The sequence below is a fragment of the Geotrypetes seraphini genome, chromosome 8 (genome assembly GCF_902459505.1).
Source record: "Geotrypetes seraphini chromosome 8, aGeoSer1.1, whole genome shotgun sequence".
NCBI lineage: Eukaryota > Metazoa > Chordata > Amphibia > Gymnophiona > Dermophiidae > Geotrypetes > Geotrypetes seraphini.
The window spans coordinates 182,582,272-182,600,113 of NC_047091.1; the positions used below are offsets into that span (position 1 = coordinate 182,582,272).

A 17,842-nucleotide genomic window follows, 5' to 3' on the forward strand; every position below is an offset into this window, starting at 1 on the left:
AACCCTCTATCTGTACTCTGCAATCAAAATGGAAGGTCATGATTAAATAAATTTGAGGCCTTTCACATTCTCTGTTAAAACAGTTCTTGAACTCGGCCTAACAAACGTTCCTTTGTGTTCTTTGCTATCTCGGTGGCGCTTTTCTCCAGCTAGGGCTGGAAGCTGTGTTGCCTGACATTACGGAAGGCATCAGTGAGCACTTGAGAGGCTTAAAGACCGCAAAGAAACATTTCCCTGTCACACTGCTCATCTGGGAGAGGAAGGAGAGGGCCAGGAATGGTGGAAGAAGGGACCCGAGATCATGGGTGGAAATGGCCTGGGGTGAAAGGGGAGAAGCTGACTCCTCGATATCTGCCTTGAGCTCCTGAATGTCTAACGCTAGCCCCGGTGTCATTAAAACCATATGCTGTCCCCTCCAGTGGCAAGAAATAAGTGCAGCTGAGGAAAGACAGCTGCTTCTGTTGCTAGGCCCATAGGAGGCGCTCTTTTGCTGACAGATTGGGAGAGCTGAAAAACAACATCAGGAGGGTAATGAAGAATGTTTTAAAAATATGGCTAAGCCTAAAAAGAGGATAGTGGAGGTTGTGACCTATACATAAGGTCTGGTTAAAATTAGATATAGCGCTACCAGACGTATGCAGCGCTGTACAGTCAAAAAGAAGGCAGTCCCTGCTCCAAAGACCTTACAAGACAGAAACAGGATGTCATGGATACAGTTAAGGGGAAGGGTTAATCTGCTGGCTGGGTTGGAGGGCAGAGGGGAGTACAGGACAACCGAGCCATTGTGACATCACTGATGAGGTTGGCTCTTATTGGTGGAATGAGGCATTATGACATCACAGTCTCAGCTCTGCTTCCCAAAGACTGAAACTCTTCACACTACTACTATGAATTATTTCTATAGCACTACCAGACGCACGGAGCACTGTAGAAAGTCACAAAGAAGACGATCCCTGCTCCAAAGAGCTTACAATCTAAACAGACAAGACAAACGGGATGTCATGGATACAGTTAAGGGGAAGGGTTAATCAGCTGGCTGGGTTGGAGGGCAGAGGACAGTCCAGGAAAATCAAGCCATTGTGACATCACTGATCAGGTTGGCTCTGATTGGTGGAATGAGGCATTATGACATCACAGTCTCAGCTCTGCTTCCCAAAGACTGAAACGCTTCACACTACTACTATGAATTATTTCTATAGCGCTACCAGACGTACGCAGCGCTGTACAGAGTCACAAAGAAGGTAGTCCCTGCTCAAAAGAGCTTACAGTCTAAACAGACAAACAGGATGTCATGGATACAGTTAAGGGGAACGGTTAATCAGCTTAGATGTCCCAAGCCACCAGTGGACTAACAGTCCAAACAAGCAATTAGGCAGGGCTTATACATGATCCAGATGTAAATGCCGACATGGAGATCTTCTGTAGTATTCTGTGGAATACAAGTGTAATTTGAAGAACTGCCAAACCAGAACCTCTTAGCAATCTCTGTGTTCTGCCACTTCCCAAAATACTCTTTCTAATTGAGGACACTTTTGCATGGATGCCAGATTACACATAAGGGCTACTAAGGTTTGGGGCTCTCCATAACCTATAAGGGAGTTCTGGTGAAATGTATATGTGGCACCCTTTTTGTAAAGTACCCCACTGCTCTATTGCCACGTCTGGGTGGCCAGTCCATCACAATGCTGGCCCCTCCCATGTCCAAAAGGTCTTGTTCTGGGCGTTTGGAATGGGTCAAAATTGTGGTCGAGAATGTGGTCTGGATGAACAATAGCCTGGACGTCCAGGTAGACGATTCTCAACAAAAAATATTTTAGACATTTTCCCGCTGCCAACTTTGGGCATCTAATGCTATACGTCCGAATCGGACTTAGACGTATCTTATGATTTGTCGATTTGCGGTGTTTAAGAATTTTTTAACTAAATAATTGTTCTACTATGGGTTTTTTCAAATGCTGTCCCATGCAGGAACCTAACCGTATTTTTCCTATAGGATCCATTTTGCGTTTTGAGGTGCATAATGATCTGCTGGAACCTAACCTCGGTGTTTGAATAGATGATGCATTTCGTTATTCATGATTTTGCGGTTCGCGGACTTTCTCGGGAACCATACCACTGCGAAGAATGAGAATGGACTGTACTCGGTAACGTCGCCTCCCAGAGAAGAGGCACCAGTAAAACCAGTAACAATGCAAGATAGTCAGGATAAACACAGAAGATTCTTAATAGGGAAAAAAATGAAGAGAGAGCACTGCAAAATGAGGGCTGGAGGCAGAACAGGGCGGAGTCATGTGTCCAGGGTTTCCTGGAGAAAAATATCGTAACCCTACCTCCAAGAGAAAGCATAAAAGAATTCCGTAGAAAAACCATCTAAGTCCCCAATGGAGGGAGACCATAGCCTTGGCCCAGTTCATTGCTCCCCTCCAGCCTCACAGAGAGTAAGATGGAGGCCAGAGGTCCAGGTTCCCGAACGGACTTTCCAAACCCGGCGTCTGCATATGCTCCGAGGCCCTTCAGACTCAGCAGGAAAGAGGAGACGAGGCAATGTGGAGGCGGAAACAGGGTGGGGCCTTGCGTCCAGGATTTTTCCATTTCAAATATGGTAACCCTACACAAGTAGGTCAGCAAGTTCTAACTTTTAAGAGAAAATAATTTCTAAATGTTACCTCTTGCTTTTGGGGAGGGGTGAAATACCTCTGCAGTTTGACATAATCTGCCTTGGGGTGCATTGCTACTAGAGAATGACACGGGGACAAATTTGTCCCCGTCCATGCAGGAACTCAATTTTTCCGTCCCGGCCCCATGAGTTTTGTCACTGTCCCTGTCCCATTCCTGTAAGCTCTGCCTTAACCACTCAGGCCTCGAACACTTATGATTTCAAAGTGTTTGAGGCTTGTGCAGATGAGGACGGAGCTTCGGCATTGGTGGAATGAGGCATTATGACATCACAATCTCAGCTCTAGAATGTTGCTACTTAGGATTTTAAACAGTTTGAGGCTTGTGCAGATGAGGACGGAGCTTAGGCATTGGTGGAATGAGGCATTATGACATCACAATCTGAGCTCTAGAATGTTGCTACTTAGGATTTGAAAGTGTTTGAGGCCTGTGCAGATGAGGACGGAGCTTAGGCATTGGTGGAATGAGGCATTATGACATCACAATCTGAGCTCTAGAATGTTGCCACTTAGGATTTGAAAGTGTTTGAGGCTTGTGCAGATGAGGACGGAGCTTAGGCATTGGTGGAATGAGGCATTATGACATCACAATCTGAGCTCTAGAATGTTGCTACTTAGGATTTCAAAGTGTTTGAGGCTTGTGCAGATGAGGACGGAGCTTAGGCATTGGTGGAATGAGGCATTATGACATCACAATCTCAGCTCTAGAATGTTGCAACTTAGGATTTTGAAGTGTTTGAGGCTTGTGCAGATGAGGACGGAGCTTGCAGGAATGGGGCAGGGACAGGAAAATGAGTTCCTGCGGGAGGCAGGGAAATTTTGTCCCCGGGTCATTCTCTAATTGCTACCACATCAGACTTTTGAATGTTTGGGGTTGAAAAGCCTCCATAAGCTAAACCTCTCCTGCTTTTATTGGCCTGGTAAAGCTAATTCTCATCAAGGATAGCTCTCCAGCGTTTCCCAGGAGTTCAAGTGGTAGCAAGGCACATCCTTCCTACAGGGTCGAAAATGCTCTCTCACAAACCACTTACAAAGGGCCTAAGGCCTAAGCTGTCTCCTCTGCAGCAGGGAGCTGGTTAATAAATGCCAAAGAGAATGAAAAGAGCAGTTAAGCCACTGAAAGCATTCTGGCTCCGCTTCCTGGATGTCACAGTGCCCAGATACAACACAGCACCTTGTTTACCTTCCTTCTCATGTGTGTACAACGCTCGGGTTGTGGCCGAGACCCAGAGCTCTTTGCAAATCCGTCCAACTTTCTGGTCCATCAAGATTTAAAGTATCTTCCACCTAGAATCTTATAATCCAGAGGCATCTGCCTTGTTTTGTGCTTTGCCAGTGAGAAAGCACGGCAGCCAGACGGAACTGGGAAGCGACAGTTTCAAAACAGGCCAGAAATGTTTATCGCCAACACAGCTTAGCTCATAAAAAGCAATGTTTCAACCAAGGCAACCAACTCACAGCAGTTTGGGCTGGGCACTGAAGAGTGAAGGCCAAGAGGAAACATTTGTTAGAGAAGTGACTAGAAGAAAATATGTGCAAAATTTCACACACATACTCCTGGAAATACTACTATAAATTATTTCTATAGCGCTACCAGACATACTCAGCACTGTACAGAGTCACAAAGGAGACAGTCCCTGCTCCAAAGAGCTTACAAGACAGACAAACAGGATGTCATGGATACAGTTAAGGGGAAGGGTTAATCTACTGGCTGGGTTGGAGGGCAGAGAGGAGTACAGGACACTCAAGCCATTGTGACATCACTGATGAGGTTGGCTCTGATTGGTGGAATGAGGCATTATGACATCACAGTCTCAGCTCTGCTTCCCAAAGACTGAAACGCTTCACACTACTACTATGAATTATTTCTATAGCGCTACCAGACGTACGCAGCGCTGTACAGAGTCACAAAGAAGGCAGTCCCTGCTCCAAAGAGCTTACACTCTAAACAGCCAAGACAAACGGGATGTCATGGATACAGTTAAGGGGAAGGGTTAATCAGCTGTCTGGGTTGGTGGCAGAGGAGTAGGGTTAAGGATTGAAGGCTATAATCAAAAAGGTGGGGTTTCAGTCTGCTTTAAACAAGGGAAGGGGCTTGACGGATAAACTTGGGTAATATGTATGTACTTTGCTGATTGTTCAGTTTCTTATGGTGTAAACCATGGTATAAAAGAATACATTTATTGTTATTATTATTATTAATTTATTCCAGGCATAGGGGCAGCTAGATGAAAGGAACGCAGTCTGGAATTGGCAGTGGAGGAGAAGGGTAAAGCTAAGAGTGAAAGAAATGAACTCTCCATCTCAGCCCTCAGGACGGGAACCTGGAGCGAAGCAACCCCCTCCTCTGGCTGGAGCCTCCCCCCTTCTTTCCAGGCAGTGCAAAGCTGCGTGGATCGGTCGTGGGGTTGCGGGCTGCCTGCATGCTGCTGTCGGCTCTGCTGGTCCCCCGCCCCAGAACAGGAAGTTGACTGCAGAGGTGGTCGGGGCCGGCGGAGGCGACGGCCTTGCTCAGGCAGACAGCAGACCCATGACTGCTCCAGCCCCCCTGAGCTCCCAGACCCAGAGCCCTGCCCCCCAGGCCCACCCAGTTATGTCCCACCCCCTCAACCTGTTCTCGTTGGTCAGGAGGGCATCCTCGCATGTGCGCATGCAATGTGATGATGTCACACACATGTGATGTCACCATGTTGAATCCGTGCATGCGCGGATGCCCTCCCGACGTGGCCCCATAGAAGCAGCTTTTCAAAACCCAGACAAAGTGCTGGGTTTTGAAAAGCCGTCCAGACGCCCAAACATGTCCTCTAAAAAGAGGACATGTCCGGGTAAATCCGGACATCTAGTAACCCTACCCAGGACAGACCGCCCTCTTAGTATATTAAGGAATTACAAAAAAGGAAATACATCGTTTACAGAGTATCCAAAATGCGTCCATGAAGCTCATTATGAAAGCAAAGAAATTTGATCACGTCTCGCCCCTTTTAAAGAAATCCCACTGGCTTCCGTTTGCTCGTTGAATAACATTAAATTTCTCTCTTAACTTTCAAGACACTTCTTTCTAATGGCCCCGTTCTTATTCCGTATGCCTCGGCAAGAGTGCTCAGATCCAATCATCAACATTTATTGACAGTGCCTTCTCTTAAAATTATTAACACACACCAGCAATACATCTTCTCAGTCATGGCACCACAAACATGAAACTCCCTTCCTATCCATTTAAGAGAAGAACGCTTTTTGGATATATGATTGAAGTCTACAAAATGCTGAGAGTAGTAGAACGGATACAAGTGGATCGATTTTTTACTCCGTCAAAAATTACAAAGACTAGGGGACACTCGATGAAGTTATGGGGAAATACTTTTAAAACTAATAGGAGGAAATATTTTTCCACTCAGAGAATAGTTAAGCTCTGGAACACATTGCCAGAGGATGTGATAAGAGCAGATAGCATAGCTGGTTTTAAGAAGGGTTTGTTCAAGTACCTTGAGAAAAAGTCCATAGTCTTTTATTGAGAAAGACATGGGGGAAGCCACTGTTTGCCCTGGATCGGTAGCATGGAATGTTGCTACTATTTGGGGTTCCAGAATCTTTTGTTACTCTTTGGGGTTCCGGAATCTTGCTATTCTTTGAGATTCTGCCTGGAATCTTGATACTCTTTGGAGTTCTAGAATCTTTGTTACTCTTTGGGATTCTGGAATCTTGGTATTGTTTGAGATTCTGCCTGGAATCTTTTGTTACTCTTTGGGGTTCCGGAATCTTGCTATTCTTTGAGATTCTGCCTGGAATCTTGATACTCTTTGGAGTTCTAGAATCTTTGTTACTCTTTGGGATTCTGGAATCTTGGTATTCTTTGAGATTCTGCCTGGAATCTTTTGTTACTCTTTGGGGTTCCGGAATCTTGCTATTCTTTGAGATTCTGCCTGGAATCTTGATACTCTTTGGAGTTCTAGAATCTTTGTTACTCTTTGGGATTCTGGAATCTTGGTATTGTTTGAGATTCTGCCTGGAATCTTTTGTTACTCTTTGGGGTTCCGGAATCTTGCTATTCTTTGAGATTCTGCCTGGAATCTTGATACTCTTTGGAGTTCTAGAATCTTTGTTACTCTTTGGGATTCTGGAATCTTGGTATTCTTTGAGATTCTGCCTGGAATCTTTTGTTACTCTTTGGGGTTCCGGAATCTTGCTATTCTTTGAGATTCTGCCTGGAATCTTGATACTCTTTGGAGTTCTAGAATCTTTTGTTACTCTTTGGGGTTCCGGAATCTTGCTATTCTTTGAGATTCTGCCTGGAATCTTGATACTCTTTGGAGTTCTAGAATCTTTTGTTACTCTTTGGGGTTCCGGAATCTTGCTATTCTTTGAGATTCTGCCTGGAATATTGATACTCTTTGGAGTTCTAGAATCTTTTGTTACTCTTTGGGATTCTGGAATCTTGGTATTCTTTGAGATTCTGCCTGGAATCTTGATACTCTTTGGAGTTCTAGAATCTTTTGTTACTCTTTGGGATTCTGGAACGTTGCTACTCTTTGGGTTTGGGTTTTGGCCAGGTACTAGTGACCTGGGTTGGCCACCGTGAGAATGGGCTTCTGGGCTTAATGGACCATTGGACTGACCCAGAAGGCTATTTTTATATTCTTCTAGATTTAAGAGTAATTTAAAATGCTTTCTTTTCAGAGATGCCTTTGACCTTTAGCTCTTCCAACCGACCTTCCTCTTCCCTGCAGAGTAACTCTTCCCTTCTTTTCTCTTACTCTCTTTTATTCCGCATTCTAATTTCTTTATTTCATTTCTAGTTACTGTCCTCTCCACTTTCCTTTGGCTCCTACTTACCCCTCCTATTGTTCTCCCCCTCTATGTTTTCTTTCCTATCAGATATCGTCTTTCACACCCTCCTTCCCCTTTGGCATATTGTACCCTTTGAATGTTATAAATTTTTAGTTACGTTCATCACTTAGAAGTATGATTAAGCGATTTATTCAAATTTGAAATAAAACTTGAAACTTGACTGTCAACCCTGACCATAGGAACACCGTCTCTTTCTCCAGAAAGAATTATATACATAGGCCTGAAATTCAGCCACTGACAATCAGCGTGTTGGTGACCACCACTGGTGCGAAACCCAGAAATGCAATGCCGGGCCCCTCAGGTGTTAATTTTAGAAGGGACTTGGTCAGGTGTTCCTGTGGTCAGGTTGACAGTCAAGTTTTGAGGCTTGCTTTAAATTTGGCCATATTGGTTTCTTGCCTCATATTCAAAGGGAGGGAGTTCCACAATGTACGTGTCATAGTGTAAAAAATCTGGCGGATGGAAGGAGTTGTCAGAAGATTTTGTTGGGACGATCGAAGAACCAGTACCACTGACAATTGTAACGGCAGATAATGTATTGTAGATCTGCAGTTTCATTCTTTGAGTTCTTTCAGTATCCTGGTGAATAAGACATCTGGACCAGGGGCTTTGCTGCTTTTTATCTTGTCAATTTGGCTTATTGCATCTTCCAGAGTCCACCAAGATTCCTTTAAGTTCCTCCATACTATCACATATACACATAGGCCTGGATTATCAAAACGATGCCATTTGGAAGACGCCATTAAGTTAAGTATTTTAATTGGCCATTAATGGTGTGGTAATTGACTGCGCTGTTAAAAACAAAGGTGCTTGGATCGCATCTACGCACCAAACGTTATGGGCGGGGTCGACATTCAGCTCCGCTAAGCGTGATTCAGCGTCAAAGATAGTTGCAGGAAATTCAGGCCCGTACGATCCTGGCCTTCATTTACCACATCTATCTTTGACACGTGGCACCGTAGTTTGAGTGACGTACGACTGGCACCAGTTTTTTTCAGGTGCCAGCAGATTCTGGCGCTGTTTTGAGAATCTGGGATACTTTTATGGGCTCTGTGAAAAAGGTTAACTTCTCCCTCAGCCTCTTCTTCCTCAAATAGAGGAGATTGAGAAGGGACATGATTGAAACATTCAAGGTACTGAAGGGGATACACTTAGTAGATAAGGACAGGTTGTTCACCCTCTCCAAGGTAGAGAGAACGAGAGGGAACTCTCTAAAGTTGAAAGGGGATAGATTCCGTACAAACGCAAGGAAGTTCTTCTTCACCCAGAGAGGAGTGGAAAACTGGAACGCTCTTCTGGAGTCTGTTATAGGAGAAAACACCCTTCAGGGATTCAAGACAAAGTAGATAAAGACAGGTTGTTCAATCTCTCCAAGGTAGGGAGAACGAGAGGGCACTCTCTAAAGTTGAAAGGGGATAGATTCCGTGCAAACGTAAGGAAGTTCTTCTTCACCCAGAGAGTGGTAGAAAACTGGAACGCTCTTCCGGAGGCTGTTATAGGGGGAAACACCCTCCAGGGATTCAAGACAAAGTAGATAAAGACAGGTTGTTCAATCTCTCCAAGGTAGGGAGAACGAGAGGGCACTCTCTAAAGTTGAAAGGGGATAGATTCCGTGCAAACGTAAGGAAGTTCTTCTTCACCCAGAGAGTGGTAGAAAGCTGGAACGCCCTTCCAGAGGCTGTTATAGGGGAAAACACCCTCCAGGGATTCAAATAGGGGAAAACACCTTCCAGGGATTCAAGACAAAGTTAGACAAGTTACTGCTGAACCGAAAAGTACGCAGGTAAGGCTAGACTCAGTTAGGGCGCTGGTCTTTGATCTAAGGGCCGCCGTGGGAGCAGCTGCTGGGCACGATGGACCACTGGTCTGACCCAGCAGCAGCAATTTTTATGTTCTTATAAACCTTTTTCACATGTAAAATGATGATTTACCTGTGTAAATAGTTCTCATTAAATTATCTCATGCAAAAACGCGTGCAAGGTACAAGCCGCTATGCACTTGACGAGTAGGTGGGCCTGCTGCATTCCACCCGAAACCACCCTTATTAAAGCTTCCAATGACCTGTTTCTGGCCAGACCCAAAAGCCTCTACTCTATCCTCATCCTTCTCAATCTATCTGCCGCCTTGGATACTATTGATCACTGCCTGCTCCTTGATACGATGTCCTGGCTGGGGTTCCAGGGGTCTGCTCTCTCTTGGTTTTTTCGTCCTATCTTCAGCGTATGCATTGGTGGTTCTTCCTCCACAGCCATCCCGCTATCGACTGGTGTACCTCAAGGCTCTGTGCTGGGGTCACTCCTCTTCTCAATCTAACCCTGCTCACTTGGAGCATTGATGTCCTCCCATGGTTTCATAGAAACATAGAAATAGACGGCAGATAAGGGCCAAGGCCCATCCAGTCTGCCCACCCTAATGTCCCTCCCCCTACCATTGCCCTGTGAATAGATCCCTCCTCTTCCTTTGCCCTGTGAATAGATCCCACGTGACGATCCCATCTGGCCTTAAAATCAGGCACGCTGCTGGCCTCGATCACATGTAGTGGAAGACTATTCCAGCGATCAACCACCCTTTCTGTGAAAAAGAATTTCCTGGTTCACTTATAGGCCGCTGACTCCCAGATCTGCCTCTCCGCACCAGACATCTCTACTGCAACACAGATCAAAGTCTGAGCCTGCTGTGTCCGACTGCTGCCTGGATATCTCACTGCCTTCTAAAACTGAATATGGCTAAAACGGAGCTGCTCATTTTCCCGCCTAAACCCACCTTCCCGCTTCCCCCATTCTCTGTCTCCGGAAAACACTCTCAATTGAATCAGGTTGGGCAGACTGGATGGACCATTTGGGTCTTTATCTGCCATCATCTACTATGTTACTATGTTACTATGTTTTGTCTGTTCACAATCTTGGGGGTCATCTTTGACTCCTCTCTCTCTTTCTCTAGCCAGATACAACATATTGCTAAAACCTGCTGCTTCTTCCTCTTTAATATAACCAAAATCTGATCTTTCCTCTCCGAGCATTTCTTCACTCAACATGCGGTTGGACTCTGAAGTTCACTACCAGAGAATGTAGTGAGGGCAGTTAGCTTGGCAGGGTTTGAAAAGGTTTTGGATAATTTCCTAAGACAAAAGTCCATAAGTCATTATTAAGATGGCTTGGGGAAATCTGCAAGAAGCTCCCCAACCCCTATCTGTCCCATTTGTTCTGTCTGCCTAATTTAATTGTAAGCTCTTCTGAGCAGGGACCATCTATTAAATGTTGAATGTACAGTGCTGAGTGTGCCTTTCAGTGCTATAGATATGACAAATTGTAGTAGCAAATTAGGACAAAGAGTAAATGTATACTGAAGCAAAGCGACACCCCCCCACACCCCCCCCCCAGCTCTCCCTTTACACTCACCTTGCTACAATTTCATTGTCCACTTTAACAATACAGTAGGGGTCACTGCTTCCAGACCTGTGGAGACAAGACAAAAATGTTCAGGAGCAGTAAAAAGCTCCCCAGTACATAAAAGCAGTTGGAGCCTAGATTACATCTCGGGGGAAGGGAGACCTTGACTTGTGGTTAAGGAATTTCTTCCCAGTGATGCCCTGTTGAATAATGTGTATCAATCTGTTTGTTTTAGCCGATTGCCCAACACTGTACATTGTGACACTACAGACCTTCTAAATGAGTTGCTCTTTTTTTTTCTCTCTCTCTCAGGCACGCAAAGCCCACCCGTGGGTGGTCCTGCTCCTCTTTCCACTCTGCCACAATCACATGGCAAAGCCTTGCTCCAGTTATCTGCCTATAACACGGGGCGGTTTCTAGTAGCAGTTCAACCAGGGAGGGCAGGTCCAAAATGCTCGTTTTGTTACGTTTCCTGTATTGGTCATGGGTGGTTTTATTTTATTCAGGGTGGGGGTTAATTATTTTTGTTTGGGGGCATGATTATAGTGTGCAGGAGTGCATTCTCTGGCTAAAGATAAACAACAATATTTTAGCAAAGGGACTGTGGCTTTTACGCACTACTTGTACAAGGATTAAGTGACTTGCCCAGGGTCACAAGGAGCAGCACAGGATTTGAACCCACAACCTCAGGGTGCTGAGGCTGTAGCTCTAACCACTGCACCACACTCTCCTCCAGTGCAATATCAGATGCCATTGTGACATCACTGTTGAGGCTGGCTCTTAGGCATTGGTGCAATGAGGCATTATGACATCACAATCTCAGCTCTGAAATGTTGTAACTCTTTGGGATTCTGCCAGGCATTATGACATCAGGGAAAGGAATTGGGACTAGTATAATGTCTTTCTCTAGGTATATGACCACACTCAAAGCAGTTTACATACAAGTTCTTCAAGTATGTCCACTGTCTGTCTAATGTACCTGGGGTAGTGGAGGATTAAGTGACTTGCTCAAGGTCACAGGGAGCAGGATTTGAACCCACAACCTCAAGGTGCTGAGGCCGTAGCTCTAACCATAGCCCCACACAAGCAATTTCAGTGACCAAGAGCTTCTCCTGCCTAGTTAAATCACTTTTAGTATCGTCCCCCTGTTATAGACTCGAACAGAGGTCGGCAACCTTTTTAAAGCAAAGAGCCATTTCATCCTAAATGTCTGACCCAAAATTTACAAAGAGCCGCAAAGGGTAGAGAAGGGGGGTTGAGAAATTCCAGGTCTCTCACTCTCTCTTCCCTCCTAGCTTCTCTCTCCTCTTTCTCCCCTTCAACCCTTCGCAGGTCTCTGCACTTCTCATCCCTCCTACCCCTCCCCCCAACCCATAGGCAAGGCTCTCTCCATTCTCCAGGCCCCAACACTTTGATCTCCTTCCCAACCCCAAAATTCCCTACTTAAGAACCGAGTCCAGCAAAGGTGGGGGGAGGGGGGGGAAGAGCCTTCAGGGCAGGAGCATAGCCCTCTCGTGGCAGCTCGACCCCACAATGCTCCTGCCCCCTCCACTCTGCCATTTATAGGTAGCCACCCCCACCCCGGGCCTACCAAGGTACCTGGTGGTCCAGCAGGGGTCTTTGGTGAAGGAGAACAGCCCTCTTGTTCCTGCATCCTCACAGCTGCTTTCTAAACTAGCTGCCACGAAGACCAACGCTGGACCACCAGGTACCGCAGTAGGTCTGGGGGGGGGGCCTATCTATAGAAAAGCCACAGCCATATGGCTCCAGAAAAAGGAGGACGGATTGAAGCATCCGGGTTTTACTTCCATTGCTTTCCGTGGAAGTAAAACCCAGACGTCTCGATCCAGCCTCCTTTTTCCAGAGCCATATGGTACTGCAGCCACATGTGGTTTGCAAGCCGCATGCTGCCAACCCCTGGACTAGAACTACTGCATGCAAATACATTTCATGAATATTCATGGCTTGCAGATTGAGAACCAGACCACAAGAAAACAAATAGAAGTTTCACAGACTATCAAAGGAAGTTCATCGTAACAGTGCAATGAAGTCAGCTCAGTGGCTCAGGGGACAAGGGCCCTGGTTTGATTCCCACATCAGGCCTTCAGGATTACCAGATTTTGCATTTGGTAAAGGAGGACACGTGGCCCCGCCCCATTCTGCCCCAAGGTCCGCCCTGGTCTGCCCCTGGCCCCGCCCCATTCCGTCTCCCAACCCCACGCAAACTTCAGTTCTTCAGTCTGGGTCCGGAACGCAATGTGATGATGTTGCGTGTCACATCACCGCATCACATCTGCGCATGTGCAGATACACGCCAGACTCGCCCCCATTTTTACCAGCTTTTCAAAACCCGGACAAAGTGCTGGGTTTTGAAAAGCCATCTAGACGCCCGGACAGTCCTTTGAAAAGAGGACATGTCCAGGTAAATCCGGACGTCTGGTAGCTCTAGGCCTTCTGCTCCAGGATGGGCCTGGGCTGGACAAGATGCTGAGGCAGAGTCCACAGCCCTGGAGGACAGGGAATCAAGGTCATGTTTGAGGGCGCCATCTGGTGGCCAGATGTAGCACTCATGATAGAGGGAGTTAAGACTTCAAGACCACTGACACAATGTCCACACTAGAAGCAGTGTGTGTGGGTGAGAGAGGGGGGGGGGGGATAAAAAATAAGAGAAAAAATCTCCAGGGAGTGGTGACCAAGCCTTCTACTATTTGCTGGACACAGGTGAGTTTCTTAGAAGTGGCCCAAAATCTATTGTGAAACTCTAAAGACGAAAATGAAGAGTTGGTATACTGGGACAGACCGAAGGCCAATGACGTGGACATTTCCCTCCAATAATCTAACATTTTAGAAAATGTACAGGGCACAGTTTGGACATTTGGGGTTAGACCTCTTTTAACGAACAAGTGCTAACAATGATCAGATGACCACTTGCTAGGGTTACCAGATTTTCCAAATGGAAAATCCAGACCCCCTAGGCCCGCCCCCCAGGCCCGCCCAGTTCCACCCATCCCTGCCCCATTACGCCCAAGTCCCGCCCCCAGCCCCGCCCCCCTGCTGCTTCCTGCCCGACAGCGATTTGTTGGAAGCTTTTCAAAACCTGGACAAAGTGCTGGGTTTTGAATAGCCATCCGGACCCCCGGACATGTCCTTAAAAGGAGGACATGTCTGGGTAAATCTGAACGTCTGGTAAGGGTTCATAGTCAGATGCACGCAAGACAAAAGCGTGCAGACAAATGGGCATAGACAAGTGAGCGCAAGACGTCTGAGCGCAAAGACTAGTGAGCGCCAAGACAAGTGAGCGCAAGATAAGTGAGTGCAAGACGTCTGAGCGCAAAGACGAGTGCAAAGACAAGTGAGCGCAATATAAGTGAGCGCAAGATGTGTGAGCGCAAGACAAGTGATCACAAGACGTCTGAGTGCAAAGACAAGTGAGCACAAAATAAGTGGAGCGCAAGATAAGTGAGCGCAAGACGTCTGAGCGCAAAGACAAGTGAGCGCAAGATAAGTGAGCGCAAGACGTCTGAGCGCAAAGACAAGTGAGCGCAAGATAAGTGAGCGCAAGACGTCTGAGCGCAAAGACAAGTGAGCGCAAGATGAGTGAGCGCAAGATGTCTGAGCGCAAAGACTAGTGAGCGCCAAGACAAGTGAGCACAAGATAAGTGAGTGCAAGACGTCTGAGCGCAAAGACAAGTGAGCGCAAGATAAGTGAGCGCAAGATGTCTGAGCGCAAAGACAAGTGAGCGCAAGATAAGTGGGCGCAAGACGTCTGAGCGCAAAGACTAGTGAGCGCCAAGACAAGTGAGCACAAGATAAGTGAGTGCAAGACATCTGAGCGCAAAGACAAGTGAGCGCAAGATAAGTGAGCGCAAGATGTCTGAGCGCAAAGACTAGTGAGCACCAAAACAAGTGAGCGCAAGATAAGTGAGTGCAAGACATCTGAGCGCAAAGACTAGTGAGCGCCAAGACAAGTGAGCGCAAGATAAGTGAGCGCAAGACGTCTGAGCGCAAAGACTAGTGAGCGCCAAGACAAGTGAGCGCAAGATAAGTGAGCGCAAGACGTCTGAGCGCAAAGACTAGTGAGCGCCAAGACAAGTGAGCGCAAGATAAGTGAGTGTAAGACGTCTGAGCGCAAAGACAAGTGAGTGCAAGATAAGTGAGCGCAAGATGTCTGAGCGCAAAGACAAGTGAGCGCAAGATAAGTGAGCGCAAGATGTCTGAGCGCAAAGACTAGTGAGCACCAAAACAAGTGAGCGCAAGATAAGTGAGTGCAAGACATCTGAGCGCAAAGACTAGTGAGCGCCAAGACAAGTGAGTGCAAGATAAGTGAGCGCAAGATGTCTGAGCGCAAAGACAAGTGAGCGCAAGATAAGTGAGCGCAAGATGTCTGAGCGCAAAGACTAGTGAGCACCAAAACAAGTGAGCGCAAGATAAGTGAGTGCAAGACATCTGAGCGCAAAGACTAGTGAGCGCCAAGACAAGTGAGTGCAAGATAAGTGAGCGCAAGATGTCTGAGCGCAAAGACAAGTGAGCGCAAGATAAGTGAGCGCAAGATGTCTGAGCGCAAAGACTAGTGAGCACCAAAACAAGTGAGCGCAAGATAAGTGAGTGCAAGACATCTGAGCGCAAAGACTAGTGAGCGCCAAGACAAGTGAGTGCAAGATAAGTGAGCACAAGACGTCTGAGCGCAGACTAGTGAGCACCAAGACAAGTGAGCGCAAGATAAGTGAGCGCAAGACGTCTGAGCGCAAAGACTAGTGAGCGCCAAAACAAGTGAGCGCAAGATAAGTGAGTGCAAGACATCTGAGCGCAAGACAATTTAGCGCGAATGGTTCAAAGTAAAATGCACAAGTGCGCATCTGACTATGAACCTATATAGCTTAAACCGTTAGCGTAGAGGCGAAATTATGCGAGTGCACAAACGACGAAACCTTGATCTGAGCAAGCAGCGTTTTATTATTCTACCCTGGCTTATCTTGCGATTCTGTAGCGCGCATCTTATATAGCTTTCAACAGTAAAAAAAAAAAAGTAAGGAAATGAAAATATAAACATACCTGCAAATGAAGAAATTTGGAAGTAGTGTCTCTCTCACGTAAGGCGAGTGAAATCCACGCAAGGCAAATGCCTGTTAGAGAGCAAGTTCTAGCAAAAGCAGACCTTTACCTATAACGGACACAGTCAGGCAGCGAAAGGAAGGCGGGCTGTTCTGAGGAGGAAACGTAACCATAGCAACGAAAATGCATTCACGTGACTTGTAGTCAAAGCACAAAGAGTGATCAAAATGCACTTGCAAAACACTGTCAGGTTTACGCGAACGTGGTGAACGTGCGCGTGATCGCGCTCCGCCATTTTGTGGTGCGCTCAGTTGTCTTTGCGCTCAATTGTCCCTACGCTCATTTGTCCTTGAGCTGAATTGTCCTGAGTGGAGTTGTCCTTGCACGCAATTGTCTTGCGCCCACTTGTCTTGGCGCATTTGTCCGCACGCTTTGGTCTTGCGCGCATTTGACTCGCCACCTCTGATAACCCCACCACTGGAGGGACGAAAGCATGACACCGCACACACACACACACTGGTCATCGAACCCTTCCTACATCCCAAAGGTGTGAATGAAACAGTACATACCTGCCTGTATGGCAGCTCCAGATATTATGGCTAGCCCTGATAGGACATCAAACAGGAGAGGAAGGTGTAGCCAACCATAGAGATGGGGGCTCAGGCCTATATCCCACACTAACTACTACACTTATGGTGGAAAATGTGAGCCTTCCAAAACCCACCCAAATCCCACTGTAGCTATATAAAGGGAGCACAGGAGGGCCGACCACCTCAGGCACTGTCTTCATAGGGGCACCAGCGCCTCTCTGCTCCCCCCACCAAACTGCTTTGGAGCTGTTTCTTCCGCCGCGATCCTGCCTCTGACGTCAGAGAAGGAGAGGGACCGTGGCAGAGGAAACAGCTCCGAAGCAGTTTGCAAAGATCGCTAGCACCGCAATCTTCTCTGCAGACTGCTCATATTAGGTAAATAGTGTGCGGGAGGCCAGGGGGGAAGCCGAACACAAGTGGGAGGCCAGGGAGAACATGCAGACCTTCTGGGGGGGGGTGAGTAGTCCTTCAGGGTGGGGGTGGGTGGTGGGACAGGCCTTCAGGGGGAACAGACCTTCAGGGGAGGGGGGCCCTGGTGTAGAAGTGGAGGGAGGAAGGGAGGGAGGAAAGAGAGGGTTCAAAGAGACGTGCATATGCTGAACTTTGGGGGGAGAGAAATAATGGGTCTAAAAACAGAGGAGAGGGAGAGAGATGGTGGACAATGGGATTTAGGGAGGGAAGGAACAGAAAGGGAGAGAAGTTGGACACAAGCAATGGTGTGGAGGGGAGCTTAGGCATTGGTGGAACGAGGCATTATGACATCACAATCTGAGCTCTAGAATGTGCAGATGAGGACATAGCTTGCAGGAATGGGGTAGGGACAGGAAAAGAACTTGTGGGGACAGGATAGGAAAATGAGTTCCCATGGGGAGGGGGGAAAATGTGTCCCCCGTGTGCAGTATCTCCCCCTTTCTATCAAGTTGCCTTGTTCTCCAGCTACTGAAGTCCAATCTGCCCAGCCTTGATCAGGATACAGGCCGTAGAAGTCTGCCCGGTCATGTTTTACAAACAATAGTGGAAAAGGGCACCATGAACCTTTTGTCCCAAGAGCTAAGTTTAATAGATCAGGACAGAAAGAAACCCTTTGGGTTTTTTCAACACGTTTTGACTTGCATAATTGTTTCTAAGCATTTTGTCCCCTGGGGCAGATAAGGTGTCATTTCATCATTGTGTAAGTTCACCAGCACATTACAGCCTCCGTGCAGTGGGTTTTTTTCATTCAATTCCATAACTTCAATTGACATAGCCTGGGGAGGAAGATGAAAAGGAGAACAGCCTAGAAAAACCCAGC

General features: G+C 46.9%; 1 protein-coding gene across 2 annotated transcripts in view; it reads right to left on the reverse strand.

Moving 5' to 3' along the window:
• The window catches only part of RASAL1 (RAS protein activator like 1), a 242,943-nt gene that overhangs the window by 203,674 nt on the left and 21,427 nt on the right, over positions 1–17,842 (reverse strand). For both annotated transcript variants that reach the window (XM_033956050.1, XM_033956049.1), the window contains exon 2: positions 10,919–10,975. In XM_033956050.1, coding sequence (XP_033811941.1) covers positions 10,919–10,975 — 57 coding nt within the window. The remainder of the gene's footprint in view (positions 1–10,918; positions 10,976–17,842) is intronic.